Source organism: Natrix helvetica (assembly GCF_964273705.1).
Source record: "Natrix helvetica genome assembly, chromosome: 2".
In the NCBI taxonomy this organism is placed as follows: Eukaryota; Metazoa; Chordata; class Lepidosauria; order Squamata; family Natricidae; genus Natrix; species Natrix helvetica.
This window is the reverse complement of record NC_138552.1, coordinates 182353088-182372008: the sequence shown is the minus strand read 5'-3', so window position 1 is coordinate 182372008 and position 18921 is coordinate 182353088. Positions and strand designations below refer to the sequence as shown.

Below are 18921 nucleotides of genomic sequence, written 5' to 3'. Positions count from 1 at the left end.
GCAACTGGACTTTGTGGTTTTTCTTTGAAGAAGTTTTGCTTCTTATCCGAGAAGCTTCTTCAGCTCTGAAGAATCCTTCTATTCCCCACCATCCACCCAGAGCTGAAGAAGCTTCTTAGATGAAAAGCAAAGTGTTTTTAAATTAAAATCACAAAGTCCAGTTGCCTCTTGAAAAAGCACCTTTGGGACTTTGAATGGTCACTAAATGACTGGCATAAGTTGAAGACCATCTATAGTTACAGACACTTAGCTGGATCTATGCATATGTAAATAAACCCAAAAGTGACATGAATATAAAAATATCAGGGGCATGTTTTAAAGATAACTACTTTTAGAAGTTCTCTTCATTTGAGGAAGAAGGACAAAATTGGATGAATCATCTGGGGTGTGTTAATGTTTTAAAACTTTCCTTCTCAATAAAATTAGAAGTCATGCTATATGCAATTGGTCAGGAGCAAAATTCAGTAACATTCCATAATTGCAAGCAGCAAGTTACTAGCATTTGCGTAGTCACATCATAACAATTAATACATAATGGCTATATTATTAGTTTTGCATTATATGATTATTCAGGGACTAGATTCATCAGATTGCATGATATAATAATTTATTACACTTCAGAAACAGAATTCTAAATATTCAGAAATTCCAAACTTTTGCATTCATTGTATACTGAGAGCTCAAGAAGCTTCTTGGATGAGAAGTAAAATATCTTCAAAGAAGTATGCAGTGGAATACCCCAAGGCTCTGTTTTAGGCCCAGTACTCTTCAACACCTTCATCAATGATTTGGATGAGGGAATAAATGGGGAACTCATCAAATTTGCAGATGACACCAAGCTGGCAGGAATAGCCAACACTCCAGAAGATAGGCTTAAGATACAGAAGGATCTTGACAAACTTGAACATTGGGCACTATCTAATAAAATGAAATTCAATGGTGAAAAGAGTAAGGTTCTACATTTAGGCAAGAAAAATAAAATGCACAGGTACAGTATAGGTGGTACCGTGCTCAACAGTAGTAACTGTGATTGGGATCTTGGAGTCCTAGTGGACAACCATTTAAATATGAGCCAGCAGTGTGCAGCAGCTGCCAAAAAAGCCAACACAGTTCTAGGCTGCATCAACAGAGAGATAGAATCAGATTCAGCACTCGCTCAGAAGCGCGCCAGTTGCTTCCTTTCGTGAGTAACGGAAGCGGCCTAGTTTGAGGTGGCTGCGCCTAGCTCAATTTTTTCATTATTCCTTTTGGCTTCTCACCCTCGGGGAGGCCTCTGTATCTGCTTTAGCCACTTCGAGTTACCCCCGTTGCCTTTTCACCATGAAACTCGTGCGATTTCTTATGAAACTTAGTCATGAAACTGTCACCATTGAACTGAAAAATGGGACTCAGGTACATGGAACCATTACAGGAGTGGATGTCAGCATGAATACCCATCTTAAAGCTGTAAAGATGACTTTGAAGAATAGAGAACCTGTCCAGTTGGAGACATTGAGCATTCGAGGCAATAATATCAGATATTTTATTCTCCCGGACAGTTTACCTCTTGATACATTGCTGGTAGATGTTGAACCAAAAGTCAAATCCCCAAAAAGGGAGGCAGTTGCAGGTAGAGGACGTGGAAGAGGAAGAGGGCGTGGAAGAGGGCGTGGAAGAGGAAGAGGGGGTCCAAGACGATAATTTTTTATATCTGTTATTTTAAAAAGCCCCAAACAAGTGGGTTTTTTTAACAGGTTTTATGTCAGTTTTAATAAACAAATGTGGAGAATGTGTCACTAAGTTCAAGTTCTGCATTCATACATTACATGAAACCCCTGATTACACTTGTATTATCTTTAACTTTGATGGCCAAAACTTAAATAGAAATGTTTAATTCTAACATTAATTAGAATTATTTAATTCTAATTAAATAGAGGGGGGAAGATAACAGGTCATGTACAATGCAATCTCTGCTGACCATAATGGCACTTGTGCCTGAGAGAATGCTTTGTATATGTAGTGTGGACATTGCTTGTAAAGTTTTTTCCCCAGCACCATTGTAATTTCAAATGGTTTCAGAACAAAATAATTTGTAAGCAAGGATGATCATATTTTGGAATTTTTTTGAAGAGTGGAATTGGGAAACAAAAACATTTGACTGTAGTCTCTTTGTCTTAAAAGCAATAAAAACTTGAACACAGAAAAAAAAACCAGAGGGATAGAATCAAGATCACGTGAAGTGTTAATACCACTTTATAATGCCTTGGTAAGGCCACACTTGGAATACTGCATTCCGTTCTGGTCGCCACGATGTAAAAAAGATGTGGAGACTCTAGAAAGAGTGCAGAAAAGAGCAACAAAGATGATTAGGAGACTGGAGACTAAAACATATGAAGAACGGTTGCAGGAACTGGGTATGTTTAGCTTAAGAGAAAGAAGGACTAGGGGAGACATGATAGCAGTGTTCCAATATCTCAGGGGTTGCCACAAAGAAGAGGGAGTCAAACTACTCTCCAAGGCACCTGAGGGTAGAACAAGAAGCAATGGGTGGAAACTAATCAAGGAGAGAAGCAACTTAGAACTGAGGAGAAATTTCCTGACAGTTAGAACAATTAATCAGTGGAACAGCTTGCCTCCAGAAGTTGTGAATGCCCCAACACTGGAAGTCTTTAAGAAGATGTTGGATAGCCATCTGTCAGAAATGGTATAGGGTTTCCTGCCTAGGCAGGGGGTTGGACTAGAAGGTCTCCAAGGTCCCTTCCAACTCTACTATTGTATTATTGTATTAAAAGCCAGAAAGTCCAGTTGCCTCTTGAAAAAGTACCTTTGGGACAACCATGACTGGATGACTGAGAATCTCCATAGACTTTTATACAGAGATTAACAAATTTTTCTTCCTTCTCACTTGGATCTTCAGGGACAAGATGAGGTTTATTTTTTTAACCACTGCACCACCACAGCTCTATGATGCCAATACATCCCTCCACTGGCAAACTTCCCAAAGAGAAAATGGCTACTGTAGGGTGAAATCTGAAGACCAGGATCTTAATGCAAGTTGCACATTTTCTAAGTTACTACTCTGTGTTATAGATCTGTCACAGTTTCATGGAAAATTGAGTGATAGGCTTTCATGATTTACAAGAGCACTGTCAGTTTAATGGAAGTATAACTGATTTCCACAGAATGTAAACTGATCTAGATTTTTTTTAACCTCAGTGAATTTTGGCACTTAGCATTCTGGTACGACTGAGCATTGTCTGTATTTCATTTCAGCACTTGCACTTTTTTATGCAAATAAACTAAAATGACATATAAAGACAAAAGAGCTGTGCCAAAGGTCCATTTAGTCCAGTATTCAGTATCTGTACTGATTAAACATATCCCTGTGATGCCTGCTAGCATTTCCATTTCTTTCTTCTGCAATAAAAGAAAAACCTTCTTCAGTAAAGTATCTGAAACAGATGTACCTGCAGTTGCCTTTGTTATGTGAAAGGAATCAGAAGAGGTGATAACCACAGCAGAAACAGGGACAAGGTGATCAGCCAGTAATTGAACCTAAACACTTTACCATGAACCCAGGTGTTTCAGGGGCCAGTAGCATTTGAAGCCAATGAAGTAGCCAGAGTATGGACAAGAAAGAAAGAAAAATGCAGGCAAAATCTAATTCTGTGGTCAAATGCATTGGTGGTCAGATTACATAGAACGTTGGGGAACACGACAGGGCTGAAATTCAATTTTTTTTTACTACCGGTTTTGTGGGCATGGCTTGGTCGGCATGGTGTGGCTTGATGGGCGTGACTTGGTGGGCATGGCAGGGGAATGATACTGCAAAATCTCCATTTCCACCCCATTCCAGGGAAGGATGCTGCAAAATCTCCATTCCCACTCCACTCTGGGGCTAGCCAGAGGTGGCATTTGGCGGTTCTCCAAACTACTCAAAATTTCCGCTACTGGACTACTCAAAATGTTTGCTACTGGTTCTTCAGAACCTATCAGAACCTGCTGGATTTCACCCCTGGACAAGATGTGCTGGAACAAGGAGACCAAACTGCATCATCATCATCATTATCATCCTTCCCAAATATGTTTCTCAGACAATGAATTATTTCACAAGCAGAAGTTCAACAGGACCAGACAGGTATCTATTAGTTCTCTAGTTAAACCCAAGAACAATTGTTCATAGTAATATCTGGATTGGCTTTGCAACACAATAGATTTTAGGCTTGAAGCTTTCTATTGGTGCCTCAGGATTCAAGCCCTTTAGGCAGCACACAAGTCATAAGTACAGGAAGAAAGGAGCTCGAAGTGCCAAGTATAGCTGGAAAGCTTCCCAGGTTTATTTATTTTCCATTGCTTATCAGGCTACTTCAGGATGGAGCAATACTACAAGGTTTTTGGGTTGTTTTTTTAGCATGGCACAAAAACAGAATGTTTGAGGGAGGGGAAAGGCATTCAGATAGAATTAGCAGGTCTTGAAGAAAGAACAATCACAAGCCCTTTCTCCATCTGGCCTTAGCACAGCAGACTGTATCTACAACATCTTCAGCTCATCCTTTAGAGTCGTCCACACAAACAACACTACTCTCAAAGTGAAGCAGCCACCTAAAAAGCAGGCCTGAGGCAATGAGGGACTTTTTCTCCACAGCCATTAGCCCTGAATCACCCATCCCTAAAGAGAGGCCCAAATAGTTCCTCACAGGTAAAAGGAGAGGGGTACTCGGAAAGCATTCATAACCTCTGGAGAGATGTAGTGTGGCTTAAAGTAAATATTTATAACAGCCTAGAATTCCATTATTTGAATTTGGGGAGCCCAGTTAGGGAATTCTGGGAGTTTAGTCCACACAGCTTAAAATTACTGAAGCTAAGCAACACTAGAACAAATGGTGGTATTCAGTCGGTTCAGACCAGTTCAGGTTTATGGGTAGTAGCGACTTACTCCTGCCCCCGCCCACCCGCCCATCTACCCACCCACCATGGTTCTACGCCATTCTAGTTAGCCATGTTTTCTAAGCTGCACGCATGCTTGTAAGCCGCATACGCAAGCAAAGTGTATGTATGGAAGGTGCGCAAGCTCATGAAGCGAGCGTGCATGCACATATTCACAGTTTCAGTGCACGGCAAACCAGTGGTAAAATTATGTGAAACCCACCTCTGACTAGAACCTTTAATTTAAATGCAGTCCTCCTTAAAATTAAATTTTAATGCATGTTAACTTAGGAAAGGATTCACTATAAGACTTCACTTATTTTTCAGGGACACCAAAGAATACAAATGCTATCAATTTAGAAATAGCATATAGATTTCTGCCATTTCTTGCATTGTGTTTATTTATTTAAAAAGTTACAGGTTAGGTTAGTCCAATAATATTTTTATAGCACTTTTCACCCCAATGAAATACATGTAGAGGAGACAGGAGCATCCCTTCTAAATAAGTACATTTGGTCAATGCTGTCAGCGATGAGCAGTCCTCGGAACAATGTATATATTATATGGAATACCGCATATTTGATGAAATTATTTAAAACAAGATAGCCAAGACAATGTAGCTAAGTGTCTTAAAAAAATCCCTGGCAGCTTGATTTAAAAAAAACAACAACATTAAAACCTGACATTAGATTTGGTAGGATTGTTTTTTGCCAACAAGTATTGTATGTATTTTCTCTGTAATACAACCGAACTTTGTATTCATTCTTCAGAAATCCATATAGTTGCAATAGAAAAATGACATAAAAATGCCATAAATGCTACATAAATTGTAAGGGTTATTCGGTCAAATACGCTATAATAGCTTTACAAGTCAGGGTTTATGCATCCAGTTTGCCTCGGTTTTTCAGATTAACCTTGGCTGGGAAAGAATGGATGCAAGCAAATATTCCAAAGTTAAAAACATAAGTAACTGTGTTTCTGAATCATGGATTTTGTTCACGTTTTCTTCATACTTATCAAATCTCCTGGTGCTGATCTGGATATCTGAAATTTAATGAGCAATACAATATTCAGCAAAGGGATGCCAGGCTGTTCAAAATCATTTTCATCTTTTGTCTGTGCTGTGCTGTTGTAATTCTAAAATGCAACTGTGGAATTCAGGAAAGTGGCATGGGACAAGAACAAACCACAATGCCATCTTAAAATGTCACCTGCACTAACAATTATACTGTTTGTCTTCACTTCATATTGGAATATTTCAACAAAAATATTAATTTATTAATTAAGAAATCTTATAGCAACATCTTGCTGAAACAATAAAAATTTAATATGCTATACTTAGATAGTAATGACACAAAATATGAGTCTAAGTTATTTTGGCAACACCTTTACTCAAAGCTTAGGAATAATTATGTCTGTACAAAATATTTGTGGTTTGCTGGGAGGGCTTAGAGAAGAAGAGTCTTTTTTTGTAAAAAGTTTTATTGGTTTTAAAAAACATTTATGGGAAAAGGGTAGTAGGGTACATTAAAAAATTTAGTAGCTTCCATGCTGGCAGTAGAAATCCCCCCCCCCAATCTCACACTTTTACAATTTTAAAAATAACATGTAAAGGATAGCATAAACAGAGTTCTTACTTTGTGTCAACAACATGTTCAATCAACTCTTTCTTTGTCCCTTTCTAGTATATAAACAATTACAGTAATATTTCAGATGTTTTGTGACCTGAGCCTTTTCGATATTGCCTCCTCCTCTCTGCTTCCAGGTGGGGCCATGCCCCCCTCTTTCCATATCTTGTACTTTGCTGCTTTTCCCCCCACCTCTGCTATCTTTGTCTTCTGGGAGAGAGAAATGTTTTTAATGAAGGCCTCTGCCTCGTCCACTGTCTTAATTCTAACTCGACTTCCCTCCCAGAAAATCAACATTACTTCTGGCATTAACCATCTGAACCAAATTCCTCCATTATATAATTTCTTTGATAAGGAGGTGTATTTCCTCCTTTTTTCTCTGATCTTTTTTGGAATTTGCTTTAGAATGGTAATCTCTTTGTCTTGGTATCTTAAAGGTCCCTCTGGAACCTGAGAAAAAAAGACATTCTTTCCATTTCTATTTTGGCCATAAAATTTTCCAGTTCTAAGTTGTCCTTTCAGACCTCCTTGACTCTTTCTTCCATTCCAGCTGTGCCCTCAAGTACTACAATTCTCTGTTTATTCTCTGCTGTATTATGTTGTAGCCCTCTGAGTTCATTTTTGAGGTCTGCCACTTCCTTCCTCAGTTCATTTTGACCTCTCATAATTTCCTGGAACATTTGGTTGACAGATAATTCTTTTGAACTCTCTCCAGCAGCTTCTGTTTGGAGCAAAGAAGTAATATTTGGCTGCTGGGTACTTGGACTGGAAGCCGCCGAAACCAGGGCAGAAAATGACTTGCCCGTTGGGGGTTTCTTCGGTCCCATTGTCTACGTTCAGAGGTGGTAAATCTTATGCAAAGAAAATGGCGTCGCCAGGGTGCACAGCCGGGCAGGTCCAAGGCAGCAGGCAAATCCGAAAGTAAAGAGTCAATTCTCCTTCACTCTTCCAAGACACAGAGGTACAACAAGAAGGAAAAAACCCAATAAATCCAATCCGGAAGATCCACGAAGCAGAAGAGGTCCGGAGCGCCTTCAGGGGAGGTATTAAAAAATGCCAGAAATCATGTCTTTTTTCCCCAGGGTGGTTTCAAAAAGCAAACTTCGTTTGTAGGTACAGTAACGAGAGCGAAGGGGAGCCATTTCGACCCCTCATTTCCGCAGGGAGAAGAGCAAAGATTTTAGTTTTTTCTTTTTTTTTAAAGCAGCTCGGCAAACACTATTGCAACTGTAACTTTAGTCTTTCTCACATAGTTAATTCAGGTGACAAGTCAGCCTTTGTTCTCTCTACATTCCGGAGTGGAGAGAGGAAGTTTTAATGCCGCTTTGTCAAAGGGGGGGTTAGAAGGGAAAATACTCCCCCCTCCAATCTTCGGCTTAAAATAGATTGAACAAAAACTTATGATAGCCTGCTGCTTATCCGTTATCAATAATTGAAGAGATTAGGAAGGATCCTCCACAGCCAACAGTTCAGCCATGTTTCCTTGGATGTAACTTGTTTCCTCCGGAATCCATTAGGCAAAGAGGCAAGCACACCCTCCCCTTCTGCTCCCCGGCTCCTGGGGCAAAGCTGGAAAAAACCCTGCCAGCTGCCACCGAGTCTGGGGGGCTCCAGCAAGCTGCCCCTAAGACAGGAGACCCCTCCAAGGTCTCCTGTGCTCCAAAAGGAGCCCACCGAGAAGACAAGCGGCAGATGAAATGTCTGTCGCCTGCAGGGACCGGAAGTGATCTCCTGAGAAAAAGAGTCTTGTATACCACTATCAGTACTAGAAAATTCTGCTTTATAAAGCTCTACCTCCCCAGGCTGAAAGATATTTTCTAAGATTTAAAAATTCACATATAATTCAAAAACATTTTACAGGACACAGAGTGTACTCCGTTACACATAAGAGAACATGAAAATAAGATTACATAAAAACCCAGCATTTAGCCATAACTGTTTTGACACATGAGAAAACCCAAGGCAATCTATTGTAACACCAGCTGAAAATTGTAAACTGAAATAGAGTATACATTACAGCCAGAAAAATGTACCCTTTAATTGTGTAGGGTTCAGTGTATTACTGTAAGGCATGAATCCACCTGCTTGTTTTATGCAACAGAAACAGATTTTCAGCAATTACATTATTTGTAAGAAACAAACAAGCTGATCTTGAGCAGAGTGTCCTACTCTCTTCAATCCATATATCACAATGTTATGCATATATCTTTGGAAAGGGGCCTATACACAAGTTTGAGTGTGTGAGAGATTCCAGATACATGCATTTATAGAGAAATAAGCCCTTTCTAATTCAATATAGTTACTTTTATGTAGACTTTCATCAGGTTTGCTTTCTGAGATCTTGATCAAAAGCCACATTTAACACGCTAATAAATACAAACTATGCTTTCAAATAATATCTATCACTTAGAGACAGTTATACCATACAATAATATCAGAAAAAATTCTGTGTGTAAATAAAGAGACAGAGTCATTATATTTAAAATAAAGGGAAATATTCTCAGTTCTTTCAAACATGCTAGACTTAGACCAAACCATAGGGTAAATTTGGCAAAGGCTTGGTAAAATCATTGTTTCTTGTCAGGGAAAAAGTGTAACCACGTTTTGCTTCTCTCCAAAACCAAAAATAATTAGAAGGAGGGAGGAAGGAAGGAAGGAAACAGATTCAGGAATTATTTTTTTCAAAAAAATGGATTTTATGCTTACAATTACTCGCCCAGCACAGAATTGCTGGGAGCCAAGTAATTATTTTCATTTGGGCAGACACAAAGCGACTACCCCAAATATTCTAAGTGATTCCCCACCCAGTAATGACATTTTGAAATAAATGCATTTAACTCAGGTCTGTCAATCATAACAGTAAATATCTTAATAACTGATTTCCCCATGCACTGAACAAAATACAGAATCATTAAAATTGGGGAAAGAATTCTCTTATATTTTTGTCAGGCAGATGATTAAAGGAAAAAAGAAAAGGCACGGGAAGCTCTGTTGGGTTAGAAATATTCAAACTATGATCAAACAGTCTTTTTTGTCACCTGCACAAGGGAAGGTTTTGATCATTTTCAAGGGAGCAGGATTTGGACAGATAAAGTAAGTGAAGTTTTGTGGTTTTAAAGGGCAAGATAAAGATAAAACAAACTGATCATTTACAAAAATCATGAAATATTCCATTGAAAGAAAAAACAGGTTTTATACAGTTGGTTAGGTGGCAATAAGTGATGGAATAGGAAGATTTCCTAAGACAACTTTTAAGTAAAGATATATTTTTAAAAAATAAAATAACAAGTGCCATTTAATATTAAACCAGTTTGGGGCAGACAAATGTATGTGATATTTAAACACTTTTGTTTGACTTTTAATATTCTCTTAAGCTAAAAAAAAGTTAATTATCTGTTTATAGTAATTGGGAAATGATGTGTGCAAAGATAGTGAATAAATATATATATATACAGAATGGATATTCTACATTTATACAGAATGTTAAGCCATAAGTTTGCTTTAAGCACAAGGTAACATGCAAACGAGCTGATGAGTGAATTTGTGCAACACATAAGCCAAGTTATTGTTCATTGCTCAAAAAAAATCATAATTAAAATTGGTGAATTAACATTATGACTGACCTTAATAGCTATATTCTAAAATGAGGTAGATGCTAGAGCTCGTTCTAGATTTAGGGGCAGTGATGCCACTATTATTATTGTTATTCTAATTAAAGTGAATATACTTAGCTCAAAGTTGGACTGCAGAGTCCTTGGTGCTCTCTGAGTTTGGTTGCTTATTAATATGGTTTGTTGCAGTCAGCCACAAATTTAGTCTCGATTTGACATTTTATCCACCTATTGAGGCCGTCCCAAGACTTGGGATAGGTAGATATTCTCAGATGGTGTTAAAGATGCCATCGCAGGATGTAGTAAGCTGTTCCAAGTAAAGCGGCCTTTTGCAAATGACTGATGGTGATTTGGTCAATGCTAATGGTGTTCAAATGGTGTTCCAGTTGTTTGGGGATTCCACCCAGGGAGCCTGTCACTATTGGTGCCATCTTTACTTTCTGTTGGCACAGTTGTTCTACTTCTTCTTCTTGCAGGTCTTTGTATTTTCAGATTTTCTCCCGTTCTTTTTCTCCTTTTCTGCTGCCTCCAGTTACTAATTATTATTATAAACTCCCACCCATCCCGAGTCATATCTAAAAATGATGGATGGCCTATAAATCTAATAAATAAATAATAATACTATTATTATTTGCCTGCTATTGTCACCTAAATGGGCATTGAACAGGATTTAAGATTAAAGCAACAATATAAATAACTATAAAAACACACACAACATACAGTCCAAGGTAAAAGAAAAGACAGTTTTTTAAAAAAAAAACTTATGACAAATCAACAGGCTTCATTGTTTTCTGAACCCCCATGCCTAGGTAATAAACCAGATCTTAAGTGCTTCCCAGAAGGCCAATAGGTTTGGTAGAGATATACATGTGACCAAAAAGGCTTACTTGATCATAGTTTAAACATTTCTAACCTAACGGGGCTTCCTGTGCTTTCTCTTTTTCTCTCTTAATCAATTGATCGCCTAAAAAATAAATTGATAATCTAATCTCTACATTACAAATCAACTTCTGCTTCAACATAATGGTTATATAAGCAAAGTACGTTCAGAACTAAAGTAATAGCTCACAGTGTCAAACTGGTGGCCCATGGGCCAGTTGCGTCATGCACAGGCCACACCCACTCTGGCTCCACAAGGCAAAAAATGTCATGATACATCACAATACGTCACGATACGTCACATGATATAATCGAGTTTGACAACCATGGTCTACAAGAAGCTGGTTTCTCTTCAAGCATCCTAAACTGGGACCTTGCAATTTACTATGAACGACACCTGGCCTACACCCAGTGAGAGATCTTGATTGATCATTTCCCTACCCCTCTTGGGAAATCCAATAAAAAACAACTCTCTTATGAACATTACATTGCAAACAATAAAAAATCCTGATTTACAAATGAACAGATACAGATATAAGAACAACTTTAAACTATACTATGAAACTTGTTGAATAATCCCCTTTTCTCCTACTGAGGTAGCTGTTCCTTTTTCTCCTCTACTCTAAAAACATTTACGTTCAGAGTCACTCCATCCCCACCCACCCCAGCTATTTTTCCTTCTCCACTGACTGCAATTTCAGCAGACTTAAAAGCATGTATTTTAAAAACACACAAGTAAGAAACTAAATTTCCACCCTTTTGAAAAAATACTCTAAAAGCAAAAATTGAGTGTGCCAATCTCTTGAAGCAATTTGCTCACTCTTGGATTCCCTCCTCCTTGCTTGATAGTGTCTTTTGGATTAGATTTCTCCCTTCCTGGCAAGTCTGACCTAATCCATCCCAAGTCACAACCTATCAGCCAGTCTATTGGGCTCTTTCCTTACTGGTTAGTCTGCCAGCCTTTCTCCCTGTTATTGGCTGAGACTTCACCAAATTAAGCCTCCTCAAAGCTCTCCTTCCTCTCTGTTTGCTGCCAAGCGCACTGTTGTAGGGAAGACTTTGCTTCTTTCAACTTTTGGTGTTTACTTTCCTTTTATCTTTGCTTCCCACCTGTAGAGAGGGGGGGGAATACCCAGATCTGGTCCTAATTACCTTATCTCTTGAGGTGAATCTTTGAGACTCTTTCTTCTTTTTTGTAGCAATGACCCTTTTGTCAGGTTGGATTCATTCTATACATCTATCTCTCCTCAAAGACATACGACACCCTCCAAAGACTTCTAAGTTTTGTTTCTATCTATTTTTTCCTTGGGGCAACACTTTGGAGGTTCCTCATCCCGACTTCACTGTAACATCAGCTTCCTTTGAATTCTAATTACTCTAGTTGTAGAAGTTTCTATTCCTCTTGTTTATTTACAATCTCTAGTTGCTGTTACTCCATAATTCCAGGTCAATTAATCAGAGGGACAGCTTTCTTCCAGAGGTTGTAGGTGCTCCATCACTGGAGGTTTTCAAAAATAGACTGGACAACAATTTAACCTGGATGGTATAAGGTATTTTGCCTTGAGCATGGGGTTGGACTAGAAGATTTCCAAGATCCCTCCCAGCCCTACGTTTCTATGATTCAGACCTCTGCATCCAGACTTAATTTTTATTCCTAAACCTAATAAACGTCTTTCAATTTGCATCTAAATTTTTCAAACTTAATGTATAGTAGATTGCTTCTTCCTTTCTTATTCCCCTCAATACCAATATTTACCTATTAAAATACTTTTTAAAAATGGACTTTTTAGCACCATTATAATTTCCTAATACAACTACAGTATCTGGTTACATTTATGAAGTGTTAGTTTAAACACATCTTGAGCTTGAAATGCACACAGATTTGCATACACCTACTTATAAAGAAATATAGAAATGAATCTTTGTGGGTGTTTGATGGTGAGAGACATGACTATATTGTATTTTGAACTCAATACCATGGCAACATCAACAGTTGCTCACTTAAATGTTAATTGACTTATGGAACAATTACTTTCATAATTTAATTTTATTGCACATACCTTCCTTAGTTGTTTTCTTTGTGAGCTGTTTCCCATGTCACAACCAGAAGTGTGTATTTCATAATACACTAAATGGTGCGGAGTTCAGCCCTAAATAATTACTATATGTATACACAAAGAAAAACATGCATACATACCATATGTTATATGCAGTATGCATCCTAATTCTGATTTGTATATAGCCATCTCAGCAATAAAATACAAGATGGATAACAGGTGCCAAGAAGATGGTCTGGTCTCATATAAATGATAACTGATCATATAATTTATGACTAATTCCAAATATCCCTGCGGGGCTTTCCCTAAATTAATGTCTTATTGACAACATGCAGCTCTGCCTCACCTCCATCCCATCAACATCCATCACCAGATTTCTTAGGGCAATTCAAACTATTAATGGAATTTTAAAAAAGAGACACTAGCATTCACCTGTCTGAAAGTAGCTTTGTGGCATGAGTGCTATAAATGAGTAGTAACAAATGAAAAGTAGCCAACACTTTATCAGAGATTAAAGACAGATGTGTGTGCACACATTTCTCCATCTGTTTTTCTCTCTCTCTTCACAAAACATGTACATTAGGCATGATCTTGGGAATTCTTTTTCCTAGAGTTAATCTCTAGGTTGCGTTGAATTTTATCACTACACAAATAAAAGATGTATCCAGATTGCATCTATTTTACCAATTTTCATGAACCTTGCTGGTATGATTGAAAGAGAATTATCGCAATGAAGTGATAAAAAATTTTCTGCAAGGAGGTCTTGTGTGTGTCTTTTTTCTTAATTACAATATGCCACACTTCTTGTGATACAATATCCATCGGAAAGGAATAGTCATGTCAGCTTCTATAGCAGGAGTGTCAAACACAGGGTTGTGTTTGACCTTGGGGGGGCGGGGTGGGTATGGCCAGCTTGACGTCACTTGTGTCGGGGGCGCTTGGGTAGCACTCCGCCAGCAGAAACAGGCTCCCAAGCTCCATTTTCAGCTGTGACAGCCTCCTGCAACCCTCTGGCAGTGAAAATGGAGCTGGGGACGGCCACATGTGGCCTTCTAGAGCTCCATTTTCACTGGCCGAGGCACCGCGGGCCGGTCCTTTGCTGTTTCCAGGGCAGCCCCATGGGCCAGATCCAAGCACCCCACGGGCCTTGAGTTTGACATCCCTGATCTACAGGCTATGGGAGACCTCTTTTCACTTGTCTAAGCAGATGAGACCTCTGAGATAAAACAAATCAGTTCTTTGACTGGGTGAACCCTCTCCTTGTTTGATATCCTAACCACCAAGAATTAAATCTAATCTGAACTGTAGAATTAAAACTCCATTCTGTTAGTCAATCAAAAATTACATTACTCTAAAAATATGTTTGATTAGCTGTCAGTCAGGATTTTGTACATACTATGTTTAGGAGAGAACAGGCTTCAATAAAGATGTTTTGCCAAGTAAATATACAGGAAATCATAATCTAAAACTCAATAATGTCTGAAAGCAGCTTATGGCAATATTTCCAGGATCCATCTCTAAAAGATCAGCAGCTTCCAAAATGCATCTTTATTTTTATCTTTATCTTTATTTTTTTCTGTACAGTCATTACTACAGAGGAGATGAAATATGCTCATTTTGTGACAAGTGAGCATGATATTTTGATTTGTATCCTTGTTGCTATGCCAATGACAAGCTGATTGCTAGTAAGATCCATTTTTATAACACACATAATAGATTTAGAAAGTCCATGCCTACAAACACATTACATGTATAAAAATGTCTGTGTGTGCCCCTTTGCTTGCGTATGCACAGACATAACATAATATAACATAATTAACATAATAACATAACATAAAACAGAATACACATATACGTACGCATATATTGTACATGTTTACAAACATATATACACACAAACGTGTGTTTGTGTGTGTGTGTATGTGTGTGTGTACATACTGTATATGTATATTGTAACTATTATGGTGTATTCATAGAAATGGGACCTTCCAAATCTAGTATGCAACAAGGATACAAAACTAAATATCAGATCCACTTGTAACAACACACACACACACACACACACGCACACAATAATAATAATAATAAATATTTATTTCTTAGCCGCACCCTCTCCCGAAGGACAATAATTAATCCAGAATCTTTTTTTAAAAAAAATAGCATTAATACTGAAAAATTACAGGTAATATGTGCAGTTAATTCAATTCTGGACAAAGTTATGGGGGGAAATGTTGGGTTTATCCCCCCAATTTTAGTATTATGTATTTTGAACAGCTACACTTATTTTGCTTTTGTGTTCTGGAAATGAATGTGAATGGAGAACATTGTACAATGACCAGATGCATTAATAAACACAACCATAAGCACTTCACAGTTTCAGAGAAAAAGGAAATAAAAGAAAAAGTGTTAAAAATAGCAAGGAGCTTGAAATCATCTAGTTAATTTAGAGCAAAAACCTTTCAAATCTTCCTGGCATAACTCCAATAGTCAACTAGATGCAGTGAAGATTTTGCATGTTATGTATCACTTTGTTGTCATCTAAAGGTTGCCTGCATTTTTGCAACTCAGATAGAGTAGTTCTTGGCACCCTATTCTTCATAACAGGGCACTTTCTTTTAATTGACAGATCATCTATCTAAATGACAGCTAACAACACAATTATAAAGAAAGATGGGATTACGTGGAGTCTTAACGAGCTTACAGCAGTATCAACGTATTGATCGAACGGGGAAGGGAATACTGAATTTATATGCTAGAATTCTTCAAACTGTTTCTTTGAGAGCATAGGATGATACCATGATGCTATCAGAGGGAAATTAATTGAAATGCTTAGCCTATTTCTGGAAGTTTCAGGAGAAAATTAATGCAAAATAGGCCCATTAAAGTTTATTTTCAGCAAGAACAACAAAAATGATACTGTCAAAACTTGCATTTAGCTGCCAAAAACTAGTGATTTAATCTCTAGGGGAATCAGAAAAATGAGTTGAGAAATGAGGATAAACAGAAGGATGAAAGCAGGATGTAGCTCATGGTCCTACATTGCCAACCTTGGACTACAGATATTGCTATGCAAATGTAAGAAGGAGAATATCCAGAGGCAATGGAAAAGGGGAAAAAACCCCAAAACAAGATATCTCACAACTAAGCCATATATTCTTCCTATAGGGGAAAAAAATCCCATTGGCTTTTAATATCACTCAACAGGAATGCACAGGTAAGATAAATGCATTTGTATCTGCAAGTTCAAATCTTGGTAAAATGTTTGAGCATATGGAGAGTACTTGTGCCTGACAAATCCCTGAAAGAATGAAACTGGTTGCATAGGAACTCCTAGTGATCAGTAGCAATTACAGTCAGTGATGATCATTTTTTGTTCAAAGGTTGTTTCCCCATCATTAGGGTCTGTTTTTTTTTTCATCTTAAGAGCACTTTGAATCCATATATTAGTATCATATTTTTTGCTCCATAAGATGCTCCAGACCATAAGATGCACATAGCTTTTGAGCAGGAAAACAAGAAAACAAAAAATCTGCCTCTGATTCCCAGCCCCAGCACGTGACTTGTCAGGGCTGCACTCGATTGCGCCCACCACTGGTTCAGCTGAGTGACAGCTAGATCCTGGCCTCCCGTAGTCCCACCAATCAGCAGCTGGCTGACCAGAAACAGTGCTATTGCTGCCTCCTCTGTGTCTGTTGCCTCTGCCGGGGAACACTGGAGCCTTCACTAGCATTCCCTGATTATCACCACTGACTATCACCGTCACCACCTATTGCCGCTATCGCCACTCACCACCATCATTCACCACTGTCGCTTGCCACCACTGCTGCCACCTATCAGCGGTTGGATCGGGCTCCTGGAATACCACCGATCAGCTATTCCAGATGGCCAGGACTTCCACCGCCATTCACCGCCACTTGTTGCTGCTGCTGCCATTCACATGGCAAACAGCAGGGGCAAATGGTGGCAGCAGCAACAGATGGCAGCAGCAATAGGTGGCAGTGATCCCTGCTGGAACAGCTGGAACAGCTGATTGGCAGTATTCTAGGAGGCCAATCCAACCTTCAATAGGCGGCGGTGGTGAATGGTGACGAAGGGTGGTGGTAGGTGGAGGCAGTGACAGGCCATTCTCCACTGCTGCCTGTCATTGTCGCCACACCAACTCCCTTCTCCCCACTGCCACAGCCTGCTCTGTGATGCAATATTCGCTCCATAAGACGCACAGACATTTCCACCCACTTTTGGGGGACAAAAAAGTGTGTCTCGTGGACTTAGGAGGCTACACACAATGTTGAAGTAGGCTTTGCCACCTATCTAAACAACCTGATAAGCTTATTTTAATATTATTTGCTCACTTCGATAAAAAAATGAATGAGTATATATACACAAATGGTTTTGTAAAAGATGGTGGTTTGCCTGAAAGCTCAATCCTACAGGTATTCTCTACACAATTCAGAGATCATAGTGGCAAAGCATACAGACAGAAATTGCTTAGCTCGGTTTACAACTCTTAACATCTAAAACAAGCGCATATTCCTATAGATGAAGGATATTCTTTGGCTGTAAGTCAGTTCTTTCTCATTGACTTCTCTTTCAGTATGTAGACATTGCACTGGATAAGAATTAATGAAAGAGTCCACTAATGAACTCATCACTGCTTTAGGAACCTTACCACATTTCTTTCAAGTTAAATGTTAATATAGGCTAGAGTTTCTAGTTTGACAATCTGATATACACACATACGCAAATATACTTTTATCTCAACGTCAGGACTTCCCTTTGATCAAAACTTCCCTGTGAAAGCCTATCAAAACCACAGTTCTCTCTCATCTACCATGACAGATCTATCTTTGAAGCGTTCTAAACAAACCCGAACATGCCAGTTTCTAAAGATAGACTAATATTATTAAGATACTGCAGGCCCATACTTTTCAGACTGCATTAAGAGCAACATATGCTACAAAGGTGACATGGCGTTAAGGAATACCAGGAACTGATAATCCTACTTTTTAAAATTAATATTGCTTGGGAGCTTAAGGAAGGTAGATGACTTCTGCCTTTCAAGAGGAAGACAAGATTCCGGCAAAAATTGAAGACTCACCTGTTCCGATTAGCAGGCCTGGCATAATTACAACTGTCCCTCCTGGCAAATGTATTATTATCTGGTTATTTTAGGGTTTTTTAATCTGTTGTGTCTGTTTTAGGGATTTTAAAAAAATATATTTATTCAGCTTTGTACAGTTCTTTTAATTGCATTTTAACCTCCTCCAAACTGTACATATTTAATTTTTTATTGTATTTTTGTGATATTCTCTATGGACTGTACACCGCCCCGAGTCCCTTCTGGAAGAGGGGGCGGTCTAGAAGCACAAATAAATTGAAATTGAATTGAAGATAGAAATCAAAATTAAAACAAATATAAGCTATAAAAAATGGTGTAGAAAAGTTTTAAAGGTTCTTCTCAGAGCTAGACTGGAATGGAGCAGCAATTTATTTATTCCTTGGTTTGTTTTATGTACATGCTGTCCATCTCACAGTCAGAAGACTCTATGTGGGTTAGACATCTTGGTAATACACAAACAAACAATAAAAGGCAGTGTTGGCTGATTTATACATAAAATCACAGGCTTGCTATTAGTCAGTCATAATAAACACCCTTTTCCAATGAAACAGGAGCAGGACAAATACATTTATCTATACATGTGCATTCATGTCCATGGGTTTCATCTCAATATGTTTCATCTCAAATATGTAGAAACTATGCCCTGAATTCTCTTGTAATATAGTAGCTCAAATCTTTATTTTTTTCCTAGTTCATGTATGAAATATGTATATATGCATATG

General features: G+C 38.4%; 2 protein-coding genes across 4 annotated transcripts in view; one reads left to right on the top strand and one right to left on the bottom strand.

The window, feature by feature from the left end:
* GRIK2 (glutamate ionotropic receptor kainate type subunit 2) overlaps positions 1–18921 on the bottom strand; it is a 548779-nt gene that overhangs the window by 406548 nt on the left and 123310 nt on the right. The gene's annotated exons all lie outside the window — the stretch shown is intronic.
* On the top strand, positions 1149–2189 carry LOC309388435 (small nuclear ribonucleoprotein Sm D1-like). The gene has a single exon (XM_081945735.1). It carries the CDS (start codon positions 1321–1323, stop codon positions 1678–1680), a length of 360 nt encoding a protein of 119 aa, XP_081801861.1. The 5' UTR covers positions 1149–1320; the 3' UTR covers positions 1681–2189.